Source organism: Vidua chalybeata, chromosome 1 (genome assembly GCF_026979565.1).
Source record: "Vidua chalybeata isolate OUT-0048 chromosome 1, bVidCha1 merged haplotype, whole genome shotgun sequence".
NCBI lineage: Eukaryota > Metazoa > Chordata > Aves > Passeriformes > Viduidae > Vidua > Vidua chalybeata.
Genome location: NC_071530.1, coordinates 130390675 through 130416165, shown reverse-complemented (window position 1 = coordinate 130416165; position 25491 = coordinate 130390675). Strand labels below are relative to the sequence as shown.

At 39.5% G+C, this 25491-nt stretch overlaps 1 protein-coding gene across 2 annotated transcripts in view; it reads right to left on the bottom strand.

Annotated features, from left to right (window-relative positions):
- Positions 1–25348, bottom strand: part of PTDSS1 (phosphatidylserine synthase 1) — a 28474-nt gene extending 3126 nt beyond the window's left edge. For both annotated transcript variants that reach the window (XM_053959067.1, XM_053959076.1), the window contains exons 1-12: positions 25057–25348; positions 19721–19812; positions 18177–18221; positions 15972–16096; positions 12685–12843; positions 10092–10243; positions 8060–8201; positions 7007–7119; positions 5437–5502; positions 2529–2628; positions 1297–1365; positions 625–694 (exon numbers count right to left, since the gene is read on the bottom strand). In XM_053959067.1, the coding sequence (XP_053815042.1) occupies positions 625–694; positions 1297–1365; positions 2529–2628; positions 5437–5502; positions 7007–7119; positions 8060–8201; positions 10092–10243; positions 12685–12843; positions 15972–16096; positions 18177–18221; positions 19721–19812; positions 25057–25235 (1312 nt within the window). In that variant the 5' untranslated portion in view covers positions 25236–25348. The remainder of the gene's footprint in view (positions 1–624; positions 695–1296; positions 1366–2528; positions 2629–5436; positions 5503–7006; positions 7120–8059; positions 8202–10091; positions 10244–12684; positions 12844–15971; positions 16097–18176; positions 18222–19720; positions 19813–25056) is intronic.
- Between the last annotated feature and the right edge of the window lie 143 nt (positions 25349–25491).

Here is a 25491-nt window from a genome sequence, read left to right as displayed (position 1 = left end):
GGTGCTTTTCAAGCTTCTGATAAATAAGAAATATTTTTAATTTTGCAAACATCTGGAACATAAACTCTGACAGATATCTTCCAGGTGTGAATTTTTGATATTTGTTCAATAAGCAAGACTACGCCAAGAGCCTACAGAGGAGGCAGATAGCTAACCTCTAGTGTAGGGGAAAAGAAGTCAGAAAGAAGCTGCCTTTGCTTAGTGCAAAGAAAGCTGCTTATGACCATTAGGACTGCACTGACAAGGCAAGTGTCAGTAAGAACACAGGCTCCAGGGCCCATTGCTGACTAGCAGAAATAAAAGTACAGCAAATCAAACATGCAATGTTCAGAGAGAAAACCTGTTCACAACAGTTATGAAATGCATAATGCCCAACACCTACAATAACAGCCCGCAGTAACAGCAGAAAAAATCAATTGACACATCAAAAAAGAAATACACATCCAAGAATCAGAATTTAAAAAGGAGTAAAGAAAAATAGCTTTGCAGATGATTTATCTGCACTGGTCTTGCAGAGATATTAAAACAAGTCCAGCTGAACTAGGCAAGTTTCTCAAGCCTCACTTTCTAGTGCTGAGCCTTAATTATACCATTTCAGGAATACAGCTACAGAAGTACCAATACCTCTGCTGAATTTAGAATGAAGCCAGGAAGCATCTGGACTGTATGGACTGTCTTCACTTTCTGATAAGGTCTGTAAAAACAAGGACACATGTCATTGGGGTGTTGGTGGTTCATATTATCAGTACTCCTCCCATTTGCAACTGGACTTAGAAACTGTAGCAGAAGTCCTCATAAAACATTCAGACAGTACTTTGGACTTTTCCCTTACTAGTTCGAAGGCACCACATAGATCACACAGTAAGAACTCACCACTTGTCACATGATCTGTTGTGTAACCAAGTATTCTTAATATTCCCCTAGCATTCCACCTGTACAATGGGAACATTAGCTAACCATTCATCCTTGAACACTTTGCTAAAATTACGGCCTCATTTTGAGTAACTAAGAGGACAGCATTCTTTAGAAACCACAGTGTAATTTGGGATCTGTCCAAGACCTGCTGAATTCAGAGTTCTTTCTATTGACTTCAGTTACACTCTAGACCATCCCCCCTTATCCTCATTTATGCTAACTCTGGTAAAGAATTCCAAAATCTAGGAGCTTTGGAGTCTTAACTCTGGAATAAAAAACAAAAACAAAAAAAAAAAAAAAAAAACAAAAACAAAAAACCAAACAAACAAAAACAACAACAACAACAACAAAAAAAAAAACAGGCTTCTTTTATATAAGTACCTTTTCTCGATGGCCGTAGTACTCTGCATACCAAACCATACCATATAAACACAGGAAAGTTGTAAAGGCCTAAACAAGGGAGGAGAAGAAAAAGATCAACAAGAAAAACAATCTGTAAAACTTTTTCCAAATTCCTTGCTGATTCAAGGTCTCAGAGTGCCTGGAGATGCCACATTTAGACTTTCATGCTCTGTTTCTCCCTGCATCTTTTGTCAGGATGAGTAAGACTCGTGCGTCAACTTCAAGCTACACACAAAGCCAGCCACCATGGGGTATGCAGAACAATTCTCAATGGGAGCAGGAAAATACATCCAGATCACCCACAGGAAACACTGCCAGCAGGATTTTTGTCCACACTCTGTACAGTCATCACACAAAGGCAGTTGGTAGGCACTTGTAGGTATATTATCAGGATCCACCAGTCTGGGAGAAAACCAAATTCTCCTCCTCTCTGCCCCATGCTTCAGGCTAGGTTACATACTTGGTTTCATGGTACTCTGATCTGAGAAGCAATTCAATACTTTTCTCCTCTAAAGTATCAGGAATAAAATCACCATGCTAAATAAGAGAACAATAAATTCTGACTCTCCATCACCTGTTCAAACTGTGTTCCCAATTAGAAGAGAGAAGTATTTATCTGTCAGCCCATTATAAATGCCTTATTTTTCACTGACCATGAAAAATGTGCTTGGCATCAGAGTTACAAGTCTGGCAAGACAAACGTCCATTTACTGTTATAAAATGGGCATTTCATGCTGCATTTGCAGTAATCACACTAAAGTACAGAAAGTTACAGTGAGAATGATTTGCTTGATAAATGAGGGTTGTTTATGTAGTTGTAAGACTTCAGTGTAGCACAACACACATTGCTTATTAACACTATCCATTAACTCCTGTTCATTTCCAGCAGGCACTACAGCAAGCTCCACCAAAGCTAGGCTCAGTCAAACTGACATCATCTCTCATAAAGATAAAGCATCCTATAACTACTGTTTGTTTCATTGTTAAGCACCAGTAACCTGCTATGTCAAGAAGTGAGAAAAGAAGATATTCTAGTCCGTTCAATGTGAATTCTAAGCAATCTAGCATGTTTTTACTAGGACATGCATAAGGCTCTTTACTGGCATTGCCCCACAATGATCTCCTGCTGCCAATGTTCCAGAGAGGAAGCTATTTAGATGCTTTCAATGCTTTTGTCACACTTTATGTTTCACATTAGAAATTTCACTTACCACACAGAGAAGCCAAAACACAACATACAGTATTTGTGTTTTGGAAAAAAGATCTTGTCCAAACTTTATGCACACAATAGCTTCAAGGAAGGCAATTACCCTGTGGGTAAATGAAAGCAGGGGGGGAGTGATTAAAAACACTAAGGATTTAACTCACATGTTCACAATTCAGACCCCAAACTGTCAACTCTAAACAAGCACTACCCTCTAGTGAGCACACACCTCCCTGACAGCACCATTCTTTGTCAAATGTCATTTTCTTTCTATACTTTTCTCAGCATAAATAACACACAAAAAAATGATTGACTGGCAGTTCACTGTTCCATGGGGCTCAAGGGAACAAGGAGCATGTGCCAATAGCAGAGAATCTTCAACTGTGCCTACCACTGCGCTTCAGCTCTCACCACATATGAATTTCTTTTCCATGCTGAACACCCAACAGACTCCCTTGATGGATAGAACTGTGCTTTGTTCATTTCTCTACTAGATGTAAATTTACTACATCTCTAAGTTGTCTAGTTTGTTTGCTTCACATGTATTTCCCATATTTTTACATATAAGAAAATTCATATGAAACAACATTCCAAATTTTCTGATGATCCATGCATTTGCTCTGGTTTATCTGTTAACTCAGGTCCACACAACAGCCTCAGAGGATTTGGGGAGAAATGTGAGAGGAAGAAATGCAGAGTTTACTTTCCTCTCTGACATTAAAAGGATCAAAAAAAGTGTCTCCATCTCTGTCCCTGCTACCAGGTGTTTACAACTTTTCAGGTTCAAAGCTATGAAGGCTTTTCCATCACTTATTTATTAATCCAAAGTTTCTACTGTCTACCATGAAAATAAATCTAGTTTGTATAGGTCCTGAAGCGAAAATTATGCATGTTTAACAATACAAGTGTAGAAAAGTGACACTAAAAACCTGCATTAAAATTGTAGGAAACTGACTCATCTCAATCTGAAGCAAATAATGAAAAACACTATTAAATTTAAAGTGTAATAGTTAGCTTGTTCAATAGAGACTTTAAGGTTGTACATCTGAGCAATGCATGAAAACTCCTCCTCACCTGTGTGCAGACAGACTTAACATCACGTCAAGTGTTCCATTCTCCCCAGCTTGACACTGCAGGACACATTCCCTACCAGCACTCTCAATAACCAGTTCACAAAAAATGGCACTACTACCTTTCAGGGAAGACCCAATTTCCCCCATGAAAGGGTAAGGAAAATGTGTGCTTGACTAAACCACTGGTATTGTAGAGATGGTCCTGGTGCAAGTAATAAATCACAGCTTTCCCTGTACTATTTAATGTGACTTCGAGCATGATGAGTGGGGCCAAAACTTAAAATGCGGCAGTAATACCCAACTGACCAATACACAAATCAATGAGATGCATATTAGCAAAAAATTGAGAGCAGTACTACTCTCTTGAGTCACTAACTATTTTTCTTTCTTGGTTTTGTATTATTCTTACTGATCCAGCTACAGAGTAAAAAATCATGAAACCAAATTACTGGAGTGGGAAGAGAAAGACCACCATCAGGAAGCCAGCATAGGGTTATGATACACTCATTGTTTTATAAATAAAACAATAGGCTATTTTTTAATAAGGACTCAAAAAAAATTAGAGCTGTTTGCCCTGAACTTATACATTCTTTCTGTTATTCCTGTCAAGAATACTTGGGTTAAGCACATTTTACAACAGGAAAGCTATTAGTGGTAAATCAAGAGAAAGAAGGATGCTAACAGGGAAGGGTGTTAGTGTCCTACTGGAAAGGTCATGAGAGTACTCCACAGAACTAAATATGGTAAGTTTTCATTCAAGGAAAATGGTCTTGTAACATACTAACACATTTTCCTTTTTGAAAGGCTTCATCTTAATAAAAATAGTGCAATTTCAGCAGGGCTGTTGCATTGGCCTTGTTCATGATTTACATAACTTACTGTATCTATCAAGAGTGATGCAATAGTTATACCAAATTGAAACAGTTTTGTACTAATGAAAGGCACTAATTTTAATTATACCCATGGTTAGGCTCCTTAAAATTCCATTTGTGCCTTTATAAGTGTCTTGGTTACCACAGAGATGAATGTTCTATATAATTGCTTCAGAAATTATATTCTAGATAGTTACATTACTGGAAGATTTCCTCTTTTTCTGCAATCAACAGAAACTCCAGTGATGTTCTGTTATTTCTAGCAGATTACAGAAGTAAGCAGTAGAAAGGAGAATACTTATTCCATACACATTTCCCACTATTAGATCAGACTGTGGGTGAATGTTCTATTGCAGTAGACAATAGAAGAAATCCTGCAGACATATTTGGGTATCTATTTATTGACACACATTACATTAATGTGTTCAGTGAGAGCTTTGGACCAAGGATGATGAGTTCTGTAGTCCTTAACAATTTCCCAGAAGTAACCATGCAAACTCTTCATATAAAGGTATCCTCTAAGAGAAAAAGAGATTGCAAGGTCACCATGGCTCAGAGTACACTCATAGAAACAAGCCATGAACCATGCCTTGTTTCACTCTCCTTTACTGTAATGCTGCTATGCCCCTCTTGGCAGGCAGGGAAACATTACTCTCACAACCATCAAGCAAAGGCAAGCTGTAGAGGTAAACACTTTTTCCTTCTCACCTGACTGAGAATATGGGGAGAAAGGCCAATGGTGTTTTGAAAGAGCCTAGCTTTATCCAGCAGTTCCCAGTTATTCCTTCTGTTGTCCTTACTCATTCCATCACTTCCCATGTTCTACCTCCAAATTCAGAATTTCCCTTTCCTCTGAACTTGCAAAACCAAAACAAAACAAGGACTGGCTTCATGGGAACTGCCTGTTCCTGTGCTGGACCCATCCATAACACTTGTCCAAGTGCTTCAGGAATGCAGCAAGAACACTTACCCGAACACCCAGCACTGAGTTCCCACCCTCTTGCACTGTGTGTCTGTGAGGTAAGCATAGTATTGCCTGAGAAGGGAAAAAAGAAAATTCTTCAGTCAAGTTGAAAGTCCCCAGAATATTTACATTTAGAAAAAAACTTTGTGTTACAGATATATCTATAGTGAAAATGAAGTGCTGATGGTTAAAATTCACAAGCAATCATTCTGGATGTCTACCAGATGGCTTCAATTCTAGTAGGACAGATTATCACATATATCAAATAGCTTGAAACAACACAGAAAACAATCCTGAGAGCAAGGACTGGGAAAGTACCCAAACTAGTAGGCTAGCAACATTTGTCTCCTGCCTCTCCACTGAGTTTCCAATTCTTATAGGCAAACTGCAGCAGTTTCAAAAGAATTAGAGAATCCCTCATTTTTTTCCACAGTTCATCTTTTATTTATTAACAACCACATTTTCTTGAGAAATGTGGGCTTGAATCTTGAAAGAATATGGCTATTCCATATCCTTTTTGAATGTTCTAACCACTGGCATATTTTCCTCTCAACAACAGTATAATTTTTCACTTTTTTGAAAACAGTATGGAGACCATTCTGCTCTGCTCTCTATGCTCCAGAAATTTAAGTTTAGAGAGGGGAATTCCAAAGAAATGGAATCAAAGTTCCTGTTCTCAGTTTCTGATTTCCACTGATAGATGTGAAAGACAAGTGTTATTACTCCAACAATACAAGGACTGCTAAAGAATAAAGACTTCTACAGGTGTCCAAGTGCTACAAAGGAAAAAATAACCTTACAAATTCACCTATACAAGAGCTCACATCATGTTTTGAGTGATTTAATTAATAGCATGAAATCACTGCACACAACTTAAGGCAGTATTTGAGGAATAAACCAATTCATGACTGCCATTTAACTGTCCAAAGTAACATCACTTTGGACATGAAGAGGAAATTCTCTACTTCTAACTTCAGATCTGTGTGCATTCTGTCTACCTCCAACTATGTAATGGGGGAAAAAAAGAAAATTAAGGGACTTTGCTAACAAGGTAAGGGACTTTTAAGGGACTTTGCCAACAAGGTAAAATCACACACATGACCAAAAGCAGATTCATACCAAAAGCAGATTAATTCTTAATGCTGCATATGTACTGTTCTGTTCTCACAATAAGCTACTGCTCAATCACAATCAGGAGCTGTTAGAAAAACCAACAGCTCTGTTTTTCCTCATCTACACTTTTGGGAGCACCTGACTCATTAACTTGAATACTTTCACATGCAGTCCTTAAGGATAACATATGCAGCTAACTCCCAAAACAGGGAGATGCTACAAAACAGGAGAAGGAACAGACTGGCTCTGCATCCCTATGGCAACACAGTTGTTATGTACATTTTACCTCATTTGTCAGGAAATACATTTTATTGACAAGAGATTATTGTTTTGCATTTCATGGTGGCAAAAGCATACATTTTGTGAAATGTGCCATACTTATTCACAAACTATATGTAGTTCTTGGATGCCTAGAAGTTAAGCAACTTTAAACTGAAAAAAAGCACTGAAGCAAAAAAATTACCTTACAGTGGGTGCTGTAATGATTCCTATGAAGAGAATTCTCCCCCAGCTTAAAGGGTGGCTTGCTTGGAACACAAAGATATGTTTCAAAAAGAATGTGTTCAACTCAGTTAGCTAGATCAAAAAAAAAGCTAGTTAATAGTGTTCAACTTACATAACTCCTAATGAGTTAGTACAGAAAATGTGCAAAGATTAATATGGAAACTAAAACATAAGGAATTCCTGCTCTGTCTTTTGCTAGGACAAGCAAGTAATCTACTAGTAAAACAAACAAACAAAAAAAAATCCCCCATAGAAACCTCTATCAAAGAATTTGCTCTCTTTCCCAAAACTCATTAAGGGACCAGATACTAATTCATCCTGTAGAGGTCTTCTGATAGCTTGCATATCCTAAATCAAGTACAAATTACCAAGGCAATTTTGGGAGAGAAGCAGAAGAGATCATATAGTAAAAAAAAAACCCCAAACCTCAAACAACTGTATAAAATATTTATGGTTTTCCTTTAAAACACTAAATTAAGATTTTTTTTTTTAAATTACAAATGTTTTAGTTTTAAGTTTTTAAAGCATTTGTGACACATCATAGAGTCTTGCTGGATCAATGACAGTATTTGAGTATCCTTGATCCATTCAACAGTCAATGGGAAAGGAAAAAAATCCAAGCAAAGCAAAACAAACAAATAAAGAAACACTTCCGCACATAAACTAAATAAATAATCCCCTGCCACATCAACACAACAAAACCAAAATAAATTAAATTTCCAACACTCAAACCCCACTGTCTAGCAGTTTTTAAATCTGTGTCAATTGCAAAAAGCCAATACAGCAATCTGTTACATTTGGCTTTTTCCAGAGATTCTGTAATTATACTCCTGAACTACCACATAACTCCCATGGAAGTGCCCTTTCCAATGCCACATTATCAATTCATTTAACTGTGTACTTCAGTAACAGGCATACTTTCCATCAGAATATTTTTTGGTCCAACATAGCCAACAAGTAACTGAGCTGATTTGATTTGAGCAGCTTTGATTTCACAGAATTTATTTCTTACCTGCCAAATAATCATGAAAAGGTAGACTCCAGCCACTCTCTGAAATGAAGACTTTGGGTCAAACCAGCGGACATAGGTCCAGCTGGCTGGGGTGAACTGTAATACAGCTCTTTTGATTTTCCCTGTGGTTGTGTGAATGTCCCTGGAAAAAATAATGGCTGGAGTAAATACAAGGAATATGCCAGAAGGAAAAAACAAAAAGCAACAGCCCTGTTACTGATGTTTCTGAGGAACAATCACTTTTTTTGACCAACAGCAGAGATCTTCTCAGACACAACTATGTACCAGGCAAAGGGGAATTCAGAAAAAGAATCTATTAAGCATTTCAGTCAAGGTGCGTATTCTCCTACACAAGTCTTCTCTAGCCTCAGTCAATAACTCAGTAACTAACTACAAAACGCATTTAGCATTCTCTTCACAAAGAAATGAGGACAGCAATTCTGCAACTTCCTTGGAAAATCTAGAGGTTATTTCTTCCTATTTATGTTGCCACTGCTCTTACCCCAAACATTCCTTGTTATAGAGCTCACTGACATCAATCCTTCAAGAATCTGTCAGATTCATTACTCATTATTTGTATCAGGGACTGGCTCCACAGGTTCAATAATACTACACCTCCAGCACACATAAGCCCTGCTGTTCTGATATCAGATGCATGTGGACCTCCTGGAGAGGTGTGATAACACTGTTAAAAGCTGGAAAGCATTTAAATTCCATTTTGAAAGGGGATTTTAATGCAGGCTCATCTGACGTGTTACTGATTCTTGCTTTTCATAATATTAATTCAGATGAGCAACAGCATCCAAAGGACACAGAATCTAAGAAATACTCAGTGCTTCCTCTTCTGAAGGAAAGCTAGCAGGACTAGAAGCCGGTTTTTTCACCTTTAGCCCTTCTGGATCAAAAAGACAAACCCAAAAACCCCTCAGATTTGATATTTCCAATATTTGTGTTCTTCTAGGCTGGAGAAAGCTTAGATTAGGGAGAATCTTGTAAACTTTAAGATCTGTATTTATTAAATGAAAAAAAAAAAACTAAAAGGGCACAAGCAAAAGCTTCTCATTCTCATGAAGCAGCACCTTCATGTTAAAGGTCAGAAAAATCTACTCATGCATTTAAAAGAACATGAGGAAAAATTATTCCACAAAGACAGTAAAGACTAGTTGTGCCATAGATAGCCTGCTATTTAAACTTTCAGTGAACTCTCTAAAAACAGAAGGACCATCAACTCTGATAGAAATGCAGGAAAACTGAATTCAGACTAAAGGCTGGATGGTTCTTTGAGTAATTAACAAATCTGTGAGTAAAAAAAGAAAGCAGTACAGAAATTCACACAAGGGACAAATCTGGAAGTCAAGATCTGAGTTCCTTTCCACCTCTCAAGGCAATTCACTGCACTTGACCCTGTTTCACCTACACCACTGGTAATGTTCAGATAACCATGATTGCTACCAGCTAGCAGGGAAGAAGGCAGGAGAGGGGCTATGGAAGCTATGGAAGAAACCACCTGGACAGCTAGGAACTGACATACTAGGCTATAAGCTGTTGCCCTTTTGTACAACAAATGCCTCTTTATTTTACAATTACTCCATTTATTTTAGAAGGTCAGCAATGAGGTAAGGCAATTCACAGCACAGGTACCATCAGCCCCATGCCCCTACTGCAATTACAGCTAGTGCTGACAGATTGCCACACTAATGCATCACCAAGGTGAGCCCAAATCTAGTTCAAAAATGTGTGATGAAAAAACAATCACAATTGGTTTTGCTCCCTCAAAGTTTTATGTATACAAAATAAACTGAAAATGCAAATAGCTTTACTATTTTGTATTGTCCACTGGCATCAATGCTTGCAACTTAAAATTACAAAGGAAAATCATATATACACATTTACAAACATGCTGTACAAGAACACTACTACGACATTGATATTTAACATTGAAAATAAAATTACAGCACTGTTAGCACAGGCAGATTCCATGCTATTTTTATACATGCAAAACAATGTTTATCAAGCTTTAATTTAGACCTACTTGAAGCTTGCCCAGTGATAGGTCCTCATCTCCAAGAAACGACAAACTACCATGCCCAACCAGATGCCACCCCCGTTACAAAGCAGGATGTCCAAAATGACTTGATCCCACCAGCATTCAGCAAAATTAGGCAGAAGGTGCATGAAGAAGAGCTATAGAATACAGCAAAAATATTCTGAGTGAGGAACAGCACAGAGTTAATATAAATTCACTTTTAAAGTACACATTCAAAAATCAGCTTTTTCAGTACACAGCATACTTCAAGGGCATGAGCCACAGACACTGAAATTTGATGGACATCTTTCCATTAACTTCAGAAGTCCTTGAACAGAACCACACAAGGCATCAGAAAGTTCCTTCTCACTGTTTCCTGTTGAGGCTATGCTGTATATAAGGATACCATGCAGTGGTTGGCCTCTCAAAGACAATACATGATACATTAATAGAAATGTATGAAACAAGCAGAACTACTGCATTTCTTGGATGAAATAAGGTGGTTTGTGCTTTAAAAAATAAAATTAAGAGAATCTTTGTTTCATTTTTGCTGAATAGTTTTAACTAGTATGTTTTCTAAACCAGCAACAAGATGCACAAGCTTTGCTGCTATACTTAACACAGAATGGCTCAAGAAGTTAAGAGGACATTTCACTCTACTGACGCAGTGAGGGGAACAACTGGCCAAAGTTAAGGCAAAATATAAACATATTTTACCAAGAGCTAGAAACAGATTCACTGCCTCTATTTCTCCTTTAAGAAAAAAAAAATTATTCTTTTATTCTATGAGAAAAATCACTACAATCCAAAAAACAGACTGTAACAGAAAGTTACCCACGGACAGGAGATCAAGACAGCCATGTGTTAAGCAGTCCCTCTGCAATACTCAAGGAGGTAATTAACAAAATACATAGAAAACTAAAGAATGTACCTCCACATAAACAGTGCAATTCTTGTCAGTTAATGTACGTACACTGTGGCTGTGGAAGATTATTGGCATGATTTTGTAATAAAGTATCTTTTGTTCAGAGATGTAAGCATAAAGTACTGAAAAAAATCAGATTTGAGAAAAGGAACAAGAATGTTTTCTGTATACAACAGGAATGAATGCTGGCTCATTTACAGTACATTAGAGTGACTAATACTGGCAATGACAATTCCTATGAAAACTCTTGCAAAAGTGTATCAAAAGCAGTCATTTTTCTTTGACAAAGCTATGTTGTGGATTTCAACCTTTACAAGAAAGAAAAATTGACTTTTTCTTCAGAACTCAAGTGATACAGTGTTGTTCATTGTTCTGCTGAAGTTTCCCTTTCATATTTTTAATTAATTTAGCCTGAGAGGGGTGATAGCCTACAAATGTCAGTCAGATCCAGGCAAAGACACCAGAAGTTACATACAATGAGGCAGCAAAATCCAGAGCACAGGTGTTAGCCTGACAGCCTCTAAGGTTCTCTAGCTGCTTTCTCACAATGAGAGACCAAGGTCTGCCTGCTTCCCAACTTTAATCCGACAGTATGGAACACGAGCCAAGTTTCCCATTTCAGAAGAAGTTGGCTGAAATCCGTGAATGCTAATAGGAAATACTCAGCTAAATCCCTGTATAACTGCCCTGATAACTTCTGGAGGTTTCTAATTACTCTCCTGAATTATCTAATTTATCAAAAATCTATTTAAGTGGTGATAACATATCTGTGTTTTGAACCTTGTCCAACACAGTATCTGTTCCAATAATCTGCCTTCCAAGGGGAATACTAGACACCTGATGTGTCAAATTGAAGATGAGGGTTGTGTGATAAACAATAAGAGTATGAGTGAAACAAATCCAAATACATTATTTTCCAGAGGGAAAAAAATTAGTACAATAACTAGTTGAGGTGTTTTCTGTGAATAGGTACTTGTGAAATCCCAATCTTGAGCAATTTCAAAATTACTTAGAAAACAGTATCCTTCAATGCCACAGAACAAAAGCACATTTTTAAGAGGAACTCACGGTGCCAGGATTTTCAAACCCAAAATTTAATTTTAGATGAGTAAATCTTTATCTCTGTTTCTAAATTACAAATGCTTTGTCAGATAAGCCAAGCCTTCTCAAGACAGCAAGCTTTACAGAAAACTGGTTTTAAAGACTAAGTTCAGGTGTTTACACCAAGAAGATCCCTCAACTCTGTTTCATTTGTACATTATGCATGACTATACACAATGTGTGATATTGTTGTATGTGAGGTACAGGGACCAAGAGAGTAGATCACAGATATTGCAAGGTGAAAAATGAGAACAGTTGCTCTGAATCATGAAATACGTGAAGTAGAAAAAGTAGCATGATCCCCATAACAGCAGAAAATAAATTCTGAATGGCACAAACAGGCTGAGCTAGACTTCATTTCTATTCAAGCAGCAACAAATCACTTACATAAAACCCAGCTTGCTGTTGTCTGTTCATTCAGCTGCATCAATTATTCAGCATCTGGTTTATAAGACTTAAAATGTAAACTTATACTGAGAAGTAGAGAGCCATCCTTCTAGTAACATTCACTCTTCCCCCAAGAACAATTCACATCTCTTACCTTTGCTGATAATTAAGATAAAAGTAGCCTACCTCAGTGAGCTCCCAGGTGATGCTAATAGTCCAGCAGAGCCCATAGCTGCGGATCAGCAAAGCCTTCATAGCCCAGCCCCAGAAATGTCCAAAAGCAAATATATCAAAGTGGCTGAGGATTCTCTCCCAGGTGATAACATGACAGTTCACTGCATACTCCTGTTATGAAAAGAAAAAAACCCAGAACAAAATTACTCCATCAACACACAACTTCAGAAAGAAGAAACATCTTTCCATCCAGTGCTTTAACCCTGGAATTGCAAGGTATTAAAGTTAGCATTATTTCATTTTCTTATCCTTCTAAACTGTGGCAGAAAACTTCCAGTATTAAGACTCAGTGCCATCACAGTACAGCTTTAATTTAAAGGGAAATAGAATGGACCTTGGTGCCTGAAGAAGCATGTATTTCCTAAGTGACAGAGAAGCAACAGAAACAATAAAATCCATAACAATAAAACCAGAAAACAATACTCTAGAAAATACTTATTTGCCTTTCTTTGGAGTCTTGATTTGATATAACCACCTTTCTCCAAGTTCATGCTGTCTGGTATTCAGATGTGGCCTCATTAGTGGCTAATCCTCCTCAGTTTCTGATGTAATGTTATTTATGTCAAAGTTTACTTGAATATCTTTTGTGTCTTATTTTCCTCATGAAAGCAATTTCCCAGAACCCATTCATATTGAGGACATCCAGTCACAGGCTTGGATTGAAAAAAAATTTAGGGGAAGATCAAAGGGAACTTGCAAATGTTTTTTCACAGATGAGCAGCAGATTCCTTAAGAATACTAATTAATATTCTAGTCACCAGTGACAAAGGAACTGGGTTCTCAAAACATGTTGTACAGCAAGTGCTAGAAATCACTGCCCAACAAGAAAAAAAAAAAGTATGCCATCAGGAGGCTGCAATTGTGGGCTGCTGTCTCATCACTGGGCACAAACTGAACTATTCCTAATGGGAAACACACATTTAAAAAAAAAAAAATCTCTGCTCTTCAATCCTCCTAAAATACACATTGCCACCTGCAGGTGACAACTCAGCACTGCTCAGTGCTGTTGAATCAAGAATTCTCTTTCAGGCCAGAACTAATGCTAATCCTGCACAAATGAACACTAATCAAGTTGAAGATGAGATAGCAGAGAAAGACTTAAATCCTGGCCACCACAAAGAGAAGAACGCACAATTTCATATAAATCCATCTATCAGCAGGCAGCTAAGTCCCACTGTGGGATGATAGAGTTGTGTAGGTTACTGTAAGTAATCCTTACTGCTGGTGCTTTCTTGGGCATGCCTGTGCTGCTGGTCAGAGAAAGGTGCACCATCTATTCTAAGGATGGTAAACTTGCAGCTTTAGTGCACCAAGAGAACTGAAACTGGCTCCTTTGCCAGCATGAGAAGCACAGAATACACCACAGAAGGTACAGGCTCTTTGCTACACCATGATACCTATGATGAGTGAACACAATGAGGCTACTCCAAAAGTAAGGGTTTTTCCATAGCTCTTGTTTTTTTGCTTTTATTTTTACTGGGGCTTTTTCCTCTCTATCTCATCTTTCCAGCTGCAGTTCTGCCAGCCATACAGTGAAATGCGTTGAACTTTTTTTTATATCCAAGCAACTTTGCTAGTCCTGTGCAAGCGACCAAGCTGCAGCCTTCATTACAGCTGCAGTTCTGCCAGCCATACAGTGAAATGCGTTGAACTTTTTATATCCAAGCAACTTTGCTAGTCCTGTGCAAGCGACCAAGCTGCAGCCTTCATTACAGCTGCACTTTAAAAATTTACTCCAACTTTAAATGACAATATCTGGATTGCAAAGCAGACCAGGGCAAGTTTCCACTGACTGCTACAGTCAGGGAATCTGCTGTACTGTGGTTCTGTGCCAGTAGTAATACTAGTCCTCCCCTAGTTAGAATTTATTTCTAATTTAAATGACAGGAAAGCCAGGTGAATCTGACAAACCAACAGACTCCTTGTTTCAGCACCCTCTTGTTGCTCAGCAACACCACTGACACCAGTGCTGGGGCTCCATTTAGCCATGTGTCCTCCCCCATAAGGGCAGGCTGCCCTCACCTCTCCACCAGCACAGGAGATTCCTTGCAGAACCCAAAGTCACAGCCCAGAGATGCACAGCACGTGCTGCTGACAGGCTGAGGTGTAATACCTGAAGCGTGCATTTTTCCAGGCAAGGAGCCTGCACACAGCCCTATCAATCAACATGAGCTTACTGCACTGTAAAGATTTCCATTCCCCCATGTGCTCCAGGGCACGAGTTTGCAGCCACTGCTGATGAGGTGCTGTGCACTGGTTTGTATAAGCAGTAAGTTGCCACGTGTGAAAGACAACTAGTGAATTTCCCTACTCATGAGGCATGAGCCCTATAAAAGCACCTAGTATATGACAGTGACCATGGATGCACAAACCCAAGGTCAAGGGAGCATGTTGGTCAGATGGCGAGGAGTAATTTGATGTGATAGTGAGGAGGGCAATTGGCAATTCTTGCCTCCCCATGCAGCCTCCTCTTCTGCTTGGTGTCCAACTGCTCATACTGTGCTCTGCTTGCCTTCCTGCACAACTTACACCCTTCTTCCAGGCCTCCTTTTACAACCTCACCTCTCTGTGTTCGTGTCCTCACCTGAAGGGGAATGTTCTCCATATGGAAAACTCTTTGCAAGCTGCTCAGCGAGCAGAAGAACAAGCCTGGCTTTCTATGCCACTCCAGGTTATGGTCTATGGAAATAATTTCCCAATGGCAACAGCATCAGTGCTCAGTTGCTGACTGACTGGAAGGGAGCAGAGCCCTGCACGTACAGGACACATACTCCACAAGCTCCGTAGCACAATGGTAATGTACTAAACTCAGAGCAACAAGATGAGACCAAAGTTCTTCGAGTGCACCACTGTGGCATCAAAAACCCTGATCTGGGACGCACAGCATACAGGCTTCATTTAGATACTACCTTGCAAAGTCTATTTTCAGAATCCATGCTCATATCTATTACCAAAAAGAATCCAAAACCACCCCACTGCAAACATATATCATATTCCAAATTGCACACTCATCTGAACATCTACATTAGGAAAAAAAATATAAGAGAAGACTGAGAAGACTGTTTTTCACACCAGCTGATTTCAATGTAAATAAATTATCATTGACACAAAGGACTTGTTGACTCTGTCAAGTATAGGCACAAACTTGCACTGCTCATGCCAACAAATTCAGATTTATCCATTCCCACTCATATAAAATGTGCCTACAGTATGTACAATAAAGTGTCATGGATACATACCATAATATCTGCTTCCCTTGTGGCATAGCGAAGATTAGGGTCCAGCCAGTACATCACTGCTTTTACCTGCTCAAAGTTGAGGAAGAGCACGAACACCAGGAATAGAAAATAGAGCACACTGAGACCTGCAAAAAGGCTCAGTTTTAAAATCATGTTCACTCACAAAACTGCTTGGAACACAGAGTCCAAAAAGCTGCTTTCAAACAGTTGTTACAAATGAATTTCTATATGCAGCATCTACATACAGAAAAGCTGAAGAGACACCAGTCAGATGGCAATGTCTGAGCACTCAGCCCTTCATATCCCCTCCTGTGACAAGTGATACAATACATGCTCAACTGCATGAACCCAATCCAAACAGAATCAATCTAACCAGTTTAGACATGTGTAGTACAAGGCTGTGATCAAGAGATACATTAGGATCCAGGATTGCATTAGCTCTATCCCTTTGCTTTAAGTATTCTTGGTCTCATTTAATGCAAGTCCCTAAGGCTTTACACAGATTTCAACATAAGGATCAATTTAATAATGCCACCTGGCAATTCTGAGCTGTGCTGGTAATAAAGAGTAATTATAAACTAATGCATGTCTGAGTTACTTTTGTGAGCTAGAAAATTTGATGCTTGAACATTTTAAAGATAAATATGATTATTTATTTTCACACCACTCTAAATTATGAAACACAATTGCATTTAGGAGTACCCTTTCTCTCCTCCAGTCTGAATATGGAATTTTTTTTCAAAAAAGAAAAACTTCTTAGAAGCTGAGTCCTAGGTGTAGCTCTGTGGGTAGATGAAGCTTTTTCTGGGACCATATCTTTACATTATTCACAAGCTCCCAGATATCCAAGACCACATTAGGAGGAGGCATACAAACACTATTTATTTCCAGAGCCTCAAATGTACTTGTATCCTGAAGCCATGTCATGGGAGGCAGAAAGATTAATGTGAATAAAATTAGGATGTACCATTTAAAATAAACTGCAGCAATTCTAAAAAGGACTCACATGCTGAAAGCCCCCAGCGTACACCAGAAAGCAGCTTTTGTTCAGAGACACACACATGCATAGGAAGTATCTATATGGTCCTGAGCAGTCCCTCCCAGAAACACGAGGGCAACAGATGTCACCCTGCTAAAGGAAGCACAGCCTGTAGGCCAGGGTGCATCTGGAAATGTTGAGGATGCACCAGTCCTGCCCTTCATCTAGCAAAGGGGTCTGAGAACTCAAACACAGCTAAATGAACCACACCAAGAAGCAGCAGAATTACACAGGGGAAAATGTTGCTCCTAATTTTGCATGCAGCCTTTTCCCAAAAGTACAGGGGTCAAGCTCTGACAGTATCAATGTTGAGAATGACCTTTCACTCTACATGTGGTGAAACATGTGGTGAAAGTGAGCAGTAGGACCTGTGTTTCCCAAATTTTCCAAGAAGCAGGTTTGTTTAATGAGCACTGTCTAATCAGCAGTATCCTCTCAATGTCAACAGATGAGTAATCAGCTACTTTGGGAACCTACTTATTTTTAGATATAAAGTGGCAGGAGAGAGGAACATTCAGTCTGCCTAAAAAAAATGTGCAGTCTAGCATATGCTCTGCGAACCCTGAATTATTTGAAAATAAAATTCCTCATGATTTTGCTGTGTAATTCAGATGTTTAAGGAGCAGGATTTCACTTATTAGTTTTGTAGCTAACAGAACTATTTTTCAAACTATGAATGCAACTGATATTTACAGGTACTTATAATGAAAAAAGAATATGAATATATACATGTTGAGAATATTAATAAATGTTAACCTATGCAATGATACAATTTAAGAAATGTATAAAGTAACAGCATACTTTGCCAGGAATAAGAAAACTCCAACTACTCAACTGCGTTTAGAAGTCAGACAGTATATGCAGTAGCTGGGGTCAGAAAAGTAGGAAAGGTGTGGGGGAAGGACATTGGGAAGCACAAAACAGGGTTAAAACAGAGTATCCGAATGAATGATCCCTTTTTTGTGATGTCATTTACACCATCCTGACTACAATGATATTCCCAAACACAACTAAGAACAGATTATAAGCAACTGCTCAAGAGTAGGAGGAAAGTAACATTCACACAAGTTTGATGCACAATTATGTTTCATGACAATTCCATTCATCAGAAAGTTAAAAAGGCAGGTCCTGCAAAATCAGTGCAAAAGTTGGGAACACAAACTTACCAAAAACCATCCTCCACAGAGCAGGGTGAGGACGTGTAAAGGGTCCTATAGACAGCAAAAAAAAAAAGCTTATTAGGAGACAGTAAAAACTACAAAATTTATTTTTGAATATCATATATGACTACTTGACATGAGCATGGATCAGTTTTTCATCAAACTATATAATACACCTGAAAGTTGGAGCTCTATGCTGTTAAAAAAAAAAAAAAAAAAAAAGAACAGCAGATTTTAGAGTGGAAAAAGTAGACTGCTAGTTGGTAACATTAAGACAAATTTTCACTGTTTTTATGGAGTCATGTCTAGAACAGTAGCATGCTGTTTGTTCAGCAGACACCACATCTCAGGTGTCACCTGAGGATTTCCTGACCTGGTTTCCAGACTGTAGCTTGCTCCCAATTAAGATATCCCATACAAATTTGTTAACAAAAAAACATGGTGCTTATCCTTCAGACCAACACAAAATGTTACCGAATAGGCCTCCTGAAATTTCCAAACTGAGCACCATATATAGCTGACAAGAAGGAAGACACCTGTGCTCTTTACCAGTATCAAATTATTTACTTTAGAGCCAGGGATGAAGCTGATTTATTAGACTAGAAACCTCTCAGCTAATGTGAATAGCAGAGAAGGCAAATCTGGTGAAACTGGAAAACATCTAAAGATGAACCATATATTTAGATAGCAAGAAGTGGCTAAACAAATATTTTCAGCACACACTGCAGGCCACTCTTTCACCACTGTATGCATAAAGCTGCTTTTTCTCTGGCATTCAGTTTTTCAGGCAGTACTTTGTGAAAAGTGTGCATATAGGATTTTTAACATATGGGAAAAACACATCCCAACTCTGCAGTACAAAGCTGCCCTGAACATGATCACTGCTTTTTCCTGAACACTGCCAACTGTGAGACAGTTTAGACTTGACCCAAGAATCACGATTTTGCTGACAATAAGTAAAAATTAAAAAACCAAAACAGACAAACCAGGTATAAGCATTTTTCCCACAGAATTAAGTGACACACAAATGTTCTTACATTTTTACACTTTCTGCCTTTCACACAACTACCAAAACTTTTGACCAACTTTAACTTCTACTGAGCAACTGTGGCTTTACATTGTATATGCAACTTAAACCATTTCTATCACTATCTTCTGGTAAGGTGTTGTGTCTGAGAATCATTAGAATTACACTCCTGTTGAAACACACTGATGCAAAGTCCTCCTAAACATTATTTAAGGGTCTGTTAGCATCATTACTTAAAATCTGAGCTGCAACTGCACAGCTGCAAATAGGACACTGATTTTGAGAACTTGACTTCCTTGTTAAATACAGACTATAAATAACAAGCTATAAATAACACTTATCTCTGCTCAGTATGACTACGACCCATTTTTAGACTGTTCTTTTATATTAAAGAATTCAAATGAGTAAAGAAAAAATACACTGAAAACTGGCATTTAAATAGATGTAAAAGTAAATATAATGGCAATAAAGAGAAACTCACATTTAAAAAATATGAAGTACAAGCTGTATAAACCTTACTCACCATTAGGAAAAGCTAGAACACTGATGATTAGAAAGAAGAAAATCACAGAGAGGATACCCCTCCAAATATTATCCTCTGGTACAGAATCATCCCTAAAGAGACAGACAACACAGTATTAAAGTACATTATAAGGATGAAGTCAAAAGGCTCTCATGATATATTATTTAAATAAAGAATACATGGAAATTAAATATAAGAAATATGCATGCCGATTATGTAACAAGTTAAGACAGTAATTGCACAGAATTATTTTCACACTACACTTCTGGGTGTCTCCTTCTTACAAGAAGGTTAAATATTTAGTAAACACATGCAAGCCATTAGCATTGTTAGAAGTGAGTGTAGAAGCAATGATCAAATTTAACAAAAGGTGAAAAAATCTTCCTGCTTTAATACTTACAGAAACATCATCAAATTACTTTTACACAGCAACTTTTACACCTAATCTAAAACCTCTGGAAGCCTGGATGCAATTCCTAGGTTTCCCTCTGCTGTTTTGGTGCTACTTGCAATACCCTTTACTTCCTTTTGCCTATCCTCAACATCAAATGCCTCAGATGAGGGCAGAAATAATGATTACAATCAGTCTTTAGAAATAATGCATTTACAGCTTAGAATCTGTAACAGAGACACAGCACAACTTAAAAGACCCAAGGAAAAATATCAATTTGCTTTTAGATCTATTAAGCCAAAGCTCAGAATATAGCATCATGCATTAGTTGTGCTACTGTTACATTATAGCCAGAAGAGAGACCTAAGAATACAGTTCAGAATGCTGAGGCAAACTTGACAGAGCCTTTTCTTTTCAGGCAGGTGGAACATGGTAGCAAGATTAACAAAATAACCCTTACCTAACTTTTCTAACCAGCAGAAAGCTTCTGGGATACTTCAGTAATACAAACAAACAAACTTCAGACTATCATAGTATAAACAGTGAATATTTTATAATATATCACCCACTACAACTAAAGTCAAAGTTTTACTATCTGGGTAGTTAGCATGTACTTAGGATTAGTTTATTCAGTTGAGTATGTTTCTTTATTTATTGACAATACAATAACAAAAGAATTCCTAGAAAACTTTAAAGGTATAAAGCTCTTCCTGGAAGAGCATCTGTCACATTTCTGGATGGTTCAGTAAAGAATCCATGACAGCATAAATGCTCTCCACATTAGATACTTGCTGCAGTTAGAAAATATTTCTCACTTAGATTATTTTTCTTTTCCTCAAAACTGAATCTTAACAGCTTCACAGCAGGCTTTCATCACTGTGAGGCATTTAAGCACTGTGTTAGTTTAAATGTATGGAAGGAAAAAGTGCATTAAACACAAATGGTTTCTCTGCAGGCCTTAAGGACTCCCCACAGCATTTTTTTTTTTTAACCAGCAGAGTTCAGCTTTACCAGTCATTTTCCAGCAGCCATGCTGCACAGGCTGACACTTAAAACCAACTATAAACTCCAAGTCCCAGAGCTTAACTCTGGCTGCCTTGGCAATCCCAAGACCTTATGCCATCCAGTGCACTTCCTAGCCAGAGCCTCCAGCTCTGATGCTTCAGACAGCAAAACCATATCCCTCTTTTAACACATGTAAATAACACACTGAAACATTCTGTCATGGCTGCCACCAAGAATATGAACTATTTTTTTTTTTTTAGATAGAACAAATAACTACAGTTGTATCACATCAATTCATCATGGCCAGCAAAGCAGTGAAAGACATTGAGATCACATCACTTAACTGCTGCACCAGGTGAGAAGAAAGGTCCTCACCTTTGCAGATCAGGATTCTGAGTACTACTCAACTTCAGAAAAGCTCTCCTAGTCATGTTGGCACCACTTCCCCCCAAAATCAACAGAGATGTATGCAGTGTTAAACTGCAATTCTTTCCAAGTGAGTGGCAAGGCATTTTATTTTGGCTTGCAGATACATTTCACAAGGAACAGAAATCCAATCTTCTTGCCAGAAGCAGGTAAGAACAGGTGTGAGCAAGAAACTTGCTGCTGTGCACTAGCTGGTATAAGAATTATAGTGTTTACCTGGAAGAACTATTTTGGGAAATGCCAAAGGGGAAGATGCAATCATAACAAGCTGCAATTGGGAAAATGAGCTAAATCATCTCCTCACATAGCCCAAGAATTGTTGACTCTGATTTTGAAATACAAGCATTTATGCAGCAAAAGCAAGGTTTCTAATGATTACATGGAAGGACAGATGAAAATTCTCTCAATTTTAACCCACTTCACGAGGGCACTTATCAATTCTGTGGCTTTTTAGATAAGAAATTTAAAAAAACAAAGTGCATAAAAATTGCATAATCTTTATCCCTCTTCTGTTCTTCTCCAGAGTACTAGATTACAAAAATGTCAACGAGTGAGTTATTACATCACACACACACAAAAAAAAAAAAAAAAAAAAAAAAAAAAAAAAAAAAAAAAAAAAAAAAAAAAAGGGGGAGATACTCAATTGAGGAAAAAATAGCTAGGACACTATATTTGGAATGTGAGAGAAAGAGGAAAAACATCTTGCATAAACTTAGCCAAACCTAAATACACAATAATCCAGTTTAATCAAGCCCATTAATCAAGGGACATGGAAGATAAAAACCCTACATCATACAGGTCTTACTCCTGCTTCCACAAACCCCAGCAGGTTCATACTAGAAGCCACTAGTCTGTCACCCTTCTCAGTCCTATTGTTGTGTCCCACAAAATATCCCCTCCAGGACTCACTCCTGCTGGTTGCCTCTGGGCTCAGAGAGGGCCACACACCTCTATCAAGGCTGCAAGAGGACAGGGAAAGCTAGAGCCACTCCCCATCTCTGCCCTAAGGCACAGGATGGAAGCAGAAGAGCCTGTGTCTGGCTCATTCAGCAGGAAACAACCAAGGAAGCTGCAGCCATTGTCAGAAGCACTAGAAGGATGTGCTTTAAAGAACAGAATACCCTCTATTCCCCACGTTAACATAGAAAAATTAAAAACACATTTCTTTTGGACTACTATTATTATTATCATCATCATCATACCTGAAGATTACTGCTATCTGAAGTTCAGTTTCACCCTTATCTGTCAGCCCACAGACAGTAGCAGCTACTCTCAGTGTTCCTAAGGAGGACTTCATGTTATGTATGGCTTGCTACACACAAGGCAAAAGCATTTTCTAAGTTTCCCAGATTCCTCCACATAATTCGGACACAAAGCAATTAAAGAAGAGACAAGAATTTAAGGAACACAGAATTTCCTCTGTCTATGGTGAAGTTCCTGAAAAAATAAAATTTTACTTCAAAACTCTATCATAGAAAATCCCCCACTCAACAAACTGCCCAGGAGAGCTACGGAACAACTGACAGCACAGGGGAAGCAAAGAATCCCTTGTGACACCTTACAGGGAAGTCTACAGTGCCTTGGAAGGGGGAAAATGAACTTAAACATCACCTTATTGCATGAGTCAGTGTAGACTCAATGCAACAAGCTGATGGAAAGGAGCACAGACTGTAAAAGCATGTGGGAATGTATCTCCTCTTACCCAGTTTCTCAAAGAGTGTATATGGTTTGGATAGTGTCCCAAATGAGGCCCAGAGGCAGCACTCTGATATCACTCAGGAGATCTATGAAACTCCTGCAATAGTTGAAAATAGCAGAAGGAGGAGAGGGGAGAATGTAAAATCAGAGTACCTTCTACAACCTGAGGAGAAACAGAGAAGAGTTAAAGAGAATTCAACTGGTATTTAAACACAGGATGTGAGGCAGAGATAGACAGAGAGAAGAAAATGAAACTGAAGAAGTCAGTTATAAAGACAGCAAAACAAATGGAAAGACAAACCAGCAATCCTTTTGCAAAAATGCAAACAAACATCCCAGAAGTGAAGCAGTTTTATTTGGGCCTAGAAGACTCCAAAGTCCTGAAATTGCTTCTTAGCTCATCTTCTGCTTGAAAGAATTAATGGCAAAATTCCTTCCCCAAAGGTGAGCAATCCATTAATCCTCCAGACACTGTGATGAGAATTTCTTAGTGACTCAGAAGTTTGACCTAAATTAGCCCTTCTGGGAGAAAAGTGATCAGGCAAGGGGATGAGGAGCACTTGTAACAAAGGTCTGTAATTAAACATTGTAGCAGAGCACAGAAATATGTGTCTGATTTTGGAGTTAAGAAGAGATCCAAGTAGAACAAGGGATGTGCTCACCAAAACTATCTCCCTTGCAGCCATACACGTTGAAACAAGAAAAGGCACACCTCAGACCATCTGCAGTTATACTATTTTACTTTTCCTTATGCTCCTATGTCAACTCAAGCCAGGCTTAGTCATTATTTCACAGCTGATGAAAACTATACATTTGGATTCTTAGAATAAAACAAGATTACACACTGAACTGTGTATCAGGCTTAGTGACAAATAATAATCTTCTTACATCAAATGGAGAGTTGTCATGAATTAATGTTTTAAGGTCACTTTCAAGGGGAGGATTCATCACTATCAGAGTTTAAGCCACAAGACCACTGAAATCCGTGACTATGTACATACAATGCCACAAAAGTTTAAATGAGCCTAAAACCAACTGCACTACCTAGCCAAAACCTCTCAGGAATCACTGCCTACATACTACACAATTTAGTCCACAGAAGGATTATGCAATCATCTTCACATCCAGTAGGAGGCAATAAAAAGTATACACAACTTCAAAAAACATGCAAGATACCCCTCAGACTGCACTGCTATACCCTTTGTTTTCAAGCAAGGTTCCCAAAAAACGTGTCCGTTCCTGGCAGCATGGCCATGAATGACTGCAGGGGTGATGCCCAAAGAACCCTCCCTTCCTGTGGTGCGCAAAGGATGTGGCTAAGCCCACCTGTGCCAGGGCCTGAGCCAACCTGAGACTGACCAGACAGCGTGGGGTACAGAAGCGATGCCACAGAACAGTCACTGCCGTCCACTGCACGCTCGGGAAATCATCTACATGAGTGATGTCATTGCGGGGCTGCTCGATGGCCTAATAAAGCCCATTTTTGGCAACTCCTTGAAACGCACGTTTTAGTAAAGACTTTAGCAGAGATCCCCAAAACGATTAACAAGTTCCCAGGAAACGCAGTGGGGATGATAACCGCTCTGGAAAGGAGGGGAGGATGCCCGCTCTCCAGCACGGGCCTGCCGAGCAGGGGGCGCGGGGCCCGGCGGTGCAGCACCCGCCCGGGGAGCGCACCGCAGGCCCGGCCCGGCGGGTGCCGCGCTGCCCCTGCTCGCCCCGGAGCCGAGCACCGACCTTCCCCATTCCCTGCCCGGGAACCCCCTGCGCCCCGGGGCTGCGGGCACCCAGGGGCGGGGCTGCGGCGGCCGCGCACCTGGTGAAGGCGAAGGCCATGAGGCTGAGGATGGTGAAGCTGAGGAGGGTGATGGTGTGCGGGCGGTAGAAGAACTCCAGCGTGATGTCCTCCACCTGCTGCTCGTTGATCATGCGGAAGTGCAGGCGGTAGTTTACGTCGTCCTTGCTCAGGGTCCGGCTCCCCACGCACGACGCCATCTCGCCCCCTCTCGCCTCTCGTCTCAGCGCGGTTGTGGTTGCGCGGGGCGGCACGGCCCGAACCAGCCCGGCCGCCCGCCCGCGCCGCGTCCCGCCGAGCACAGCCGAGCGGGGCAGCGCCGCGCCCGCCGCGCCGAGGGGCGGAGCTCGCCCTGCCGCGCCCACGGGGCCCGGGAGGGAGAGAGCAACGGAGCCCGGGAGGGGGGGGGGCGGGGCCACATCGCCCCTTTAGAACACCCGGAGAGAAGGACACTGC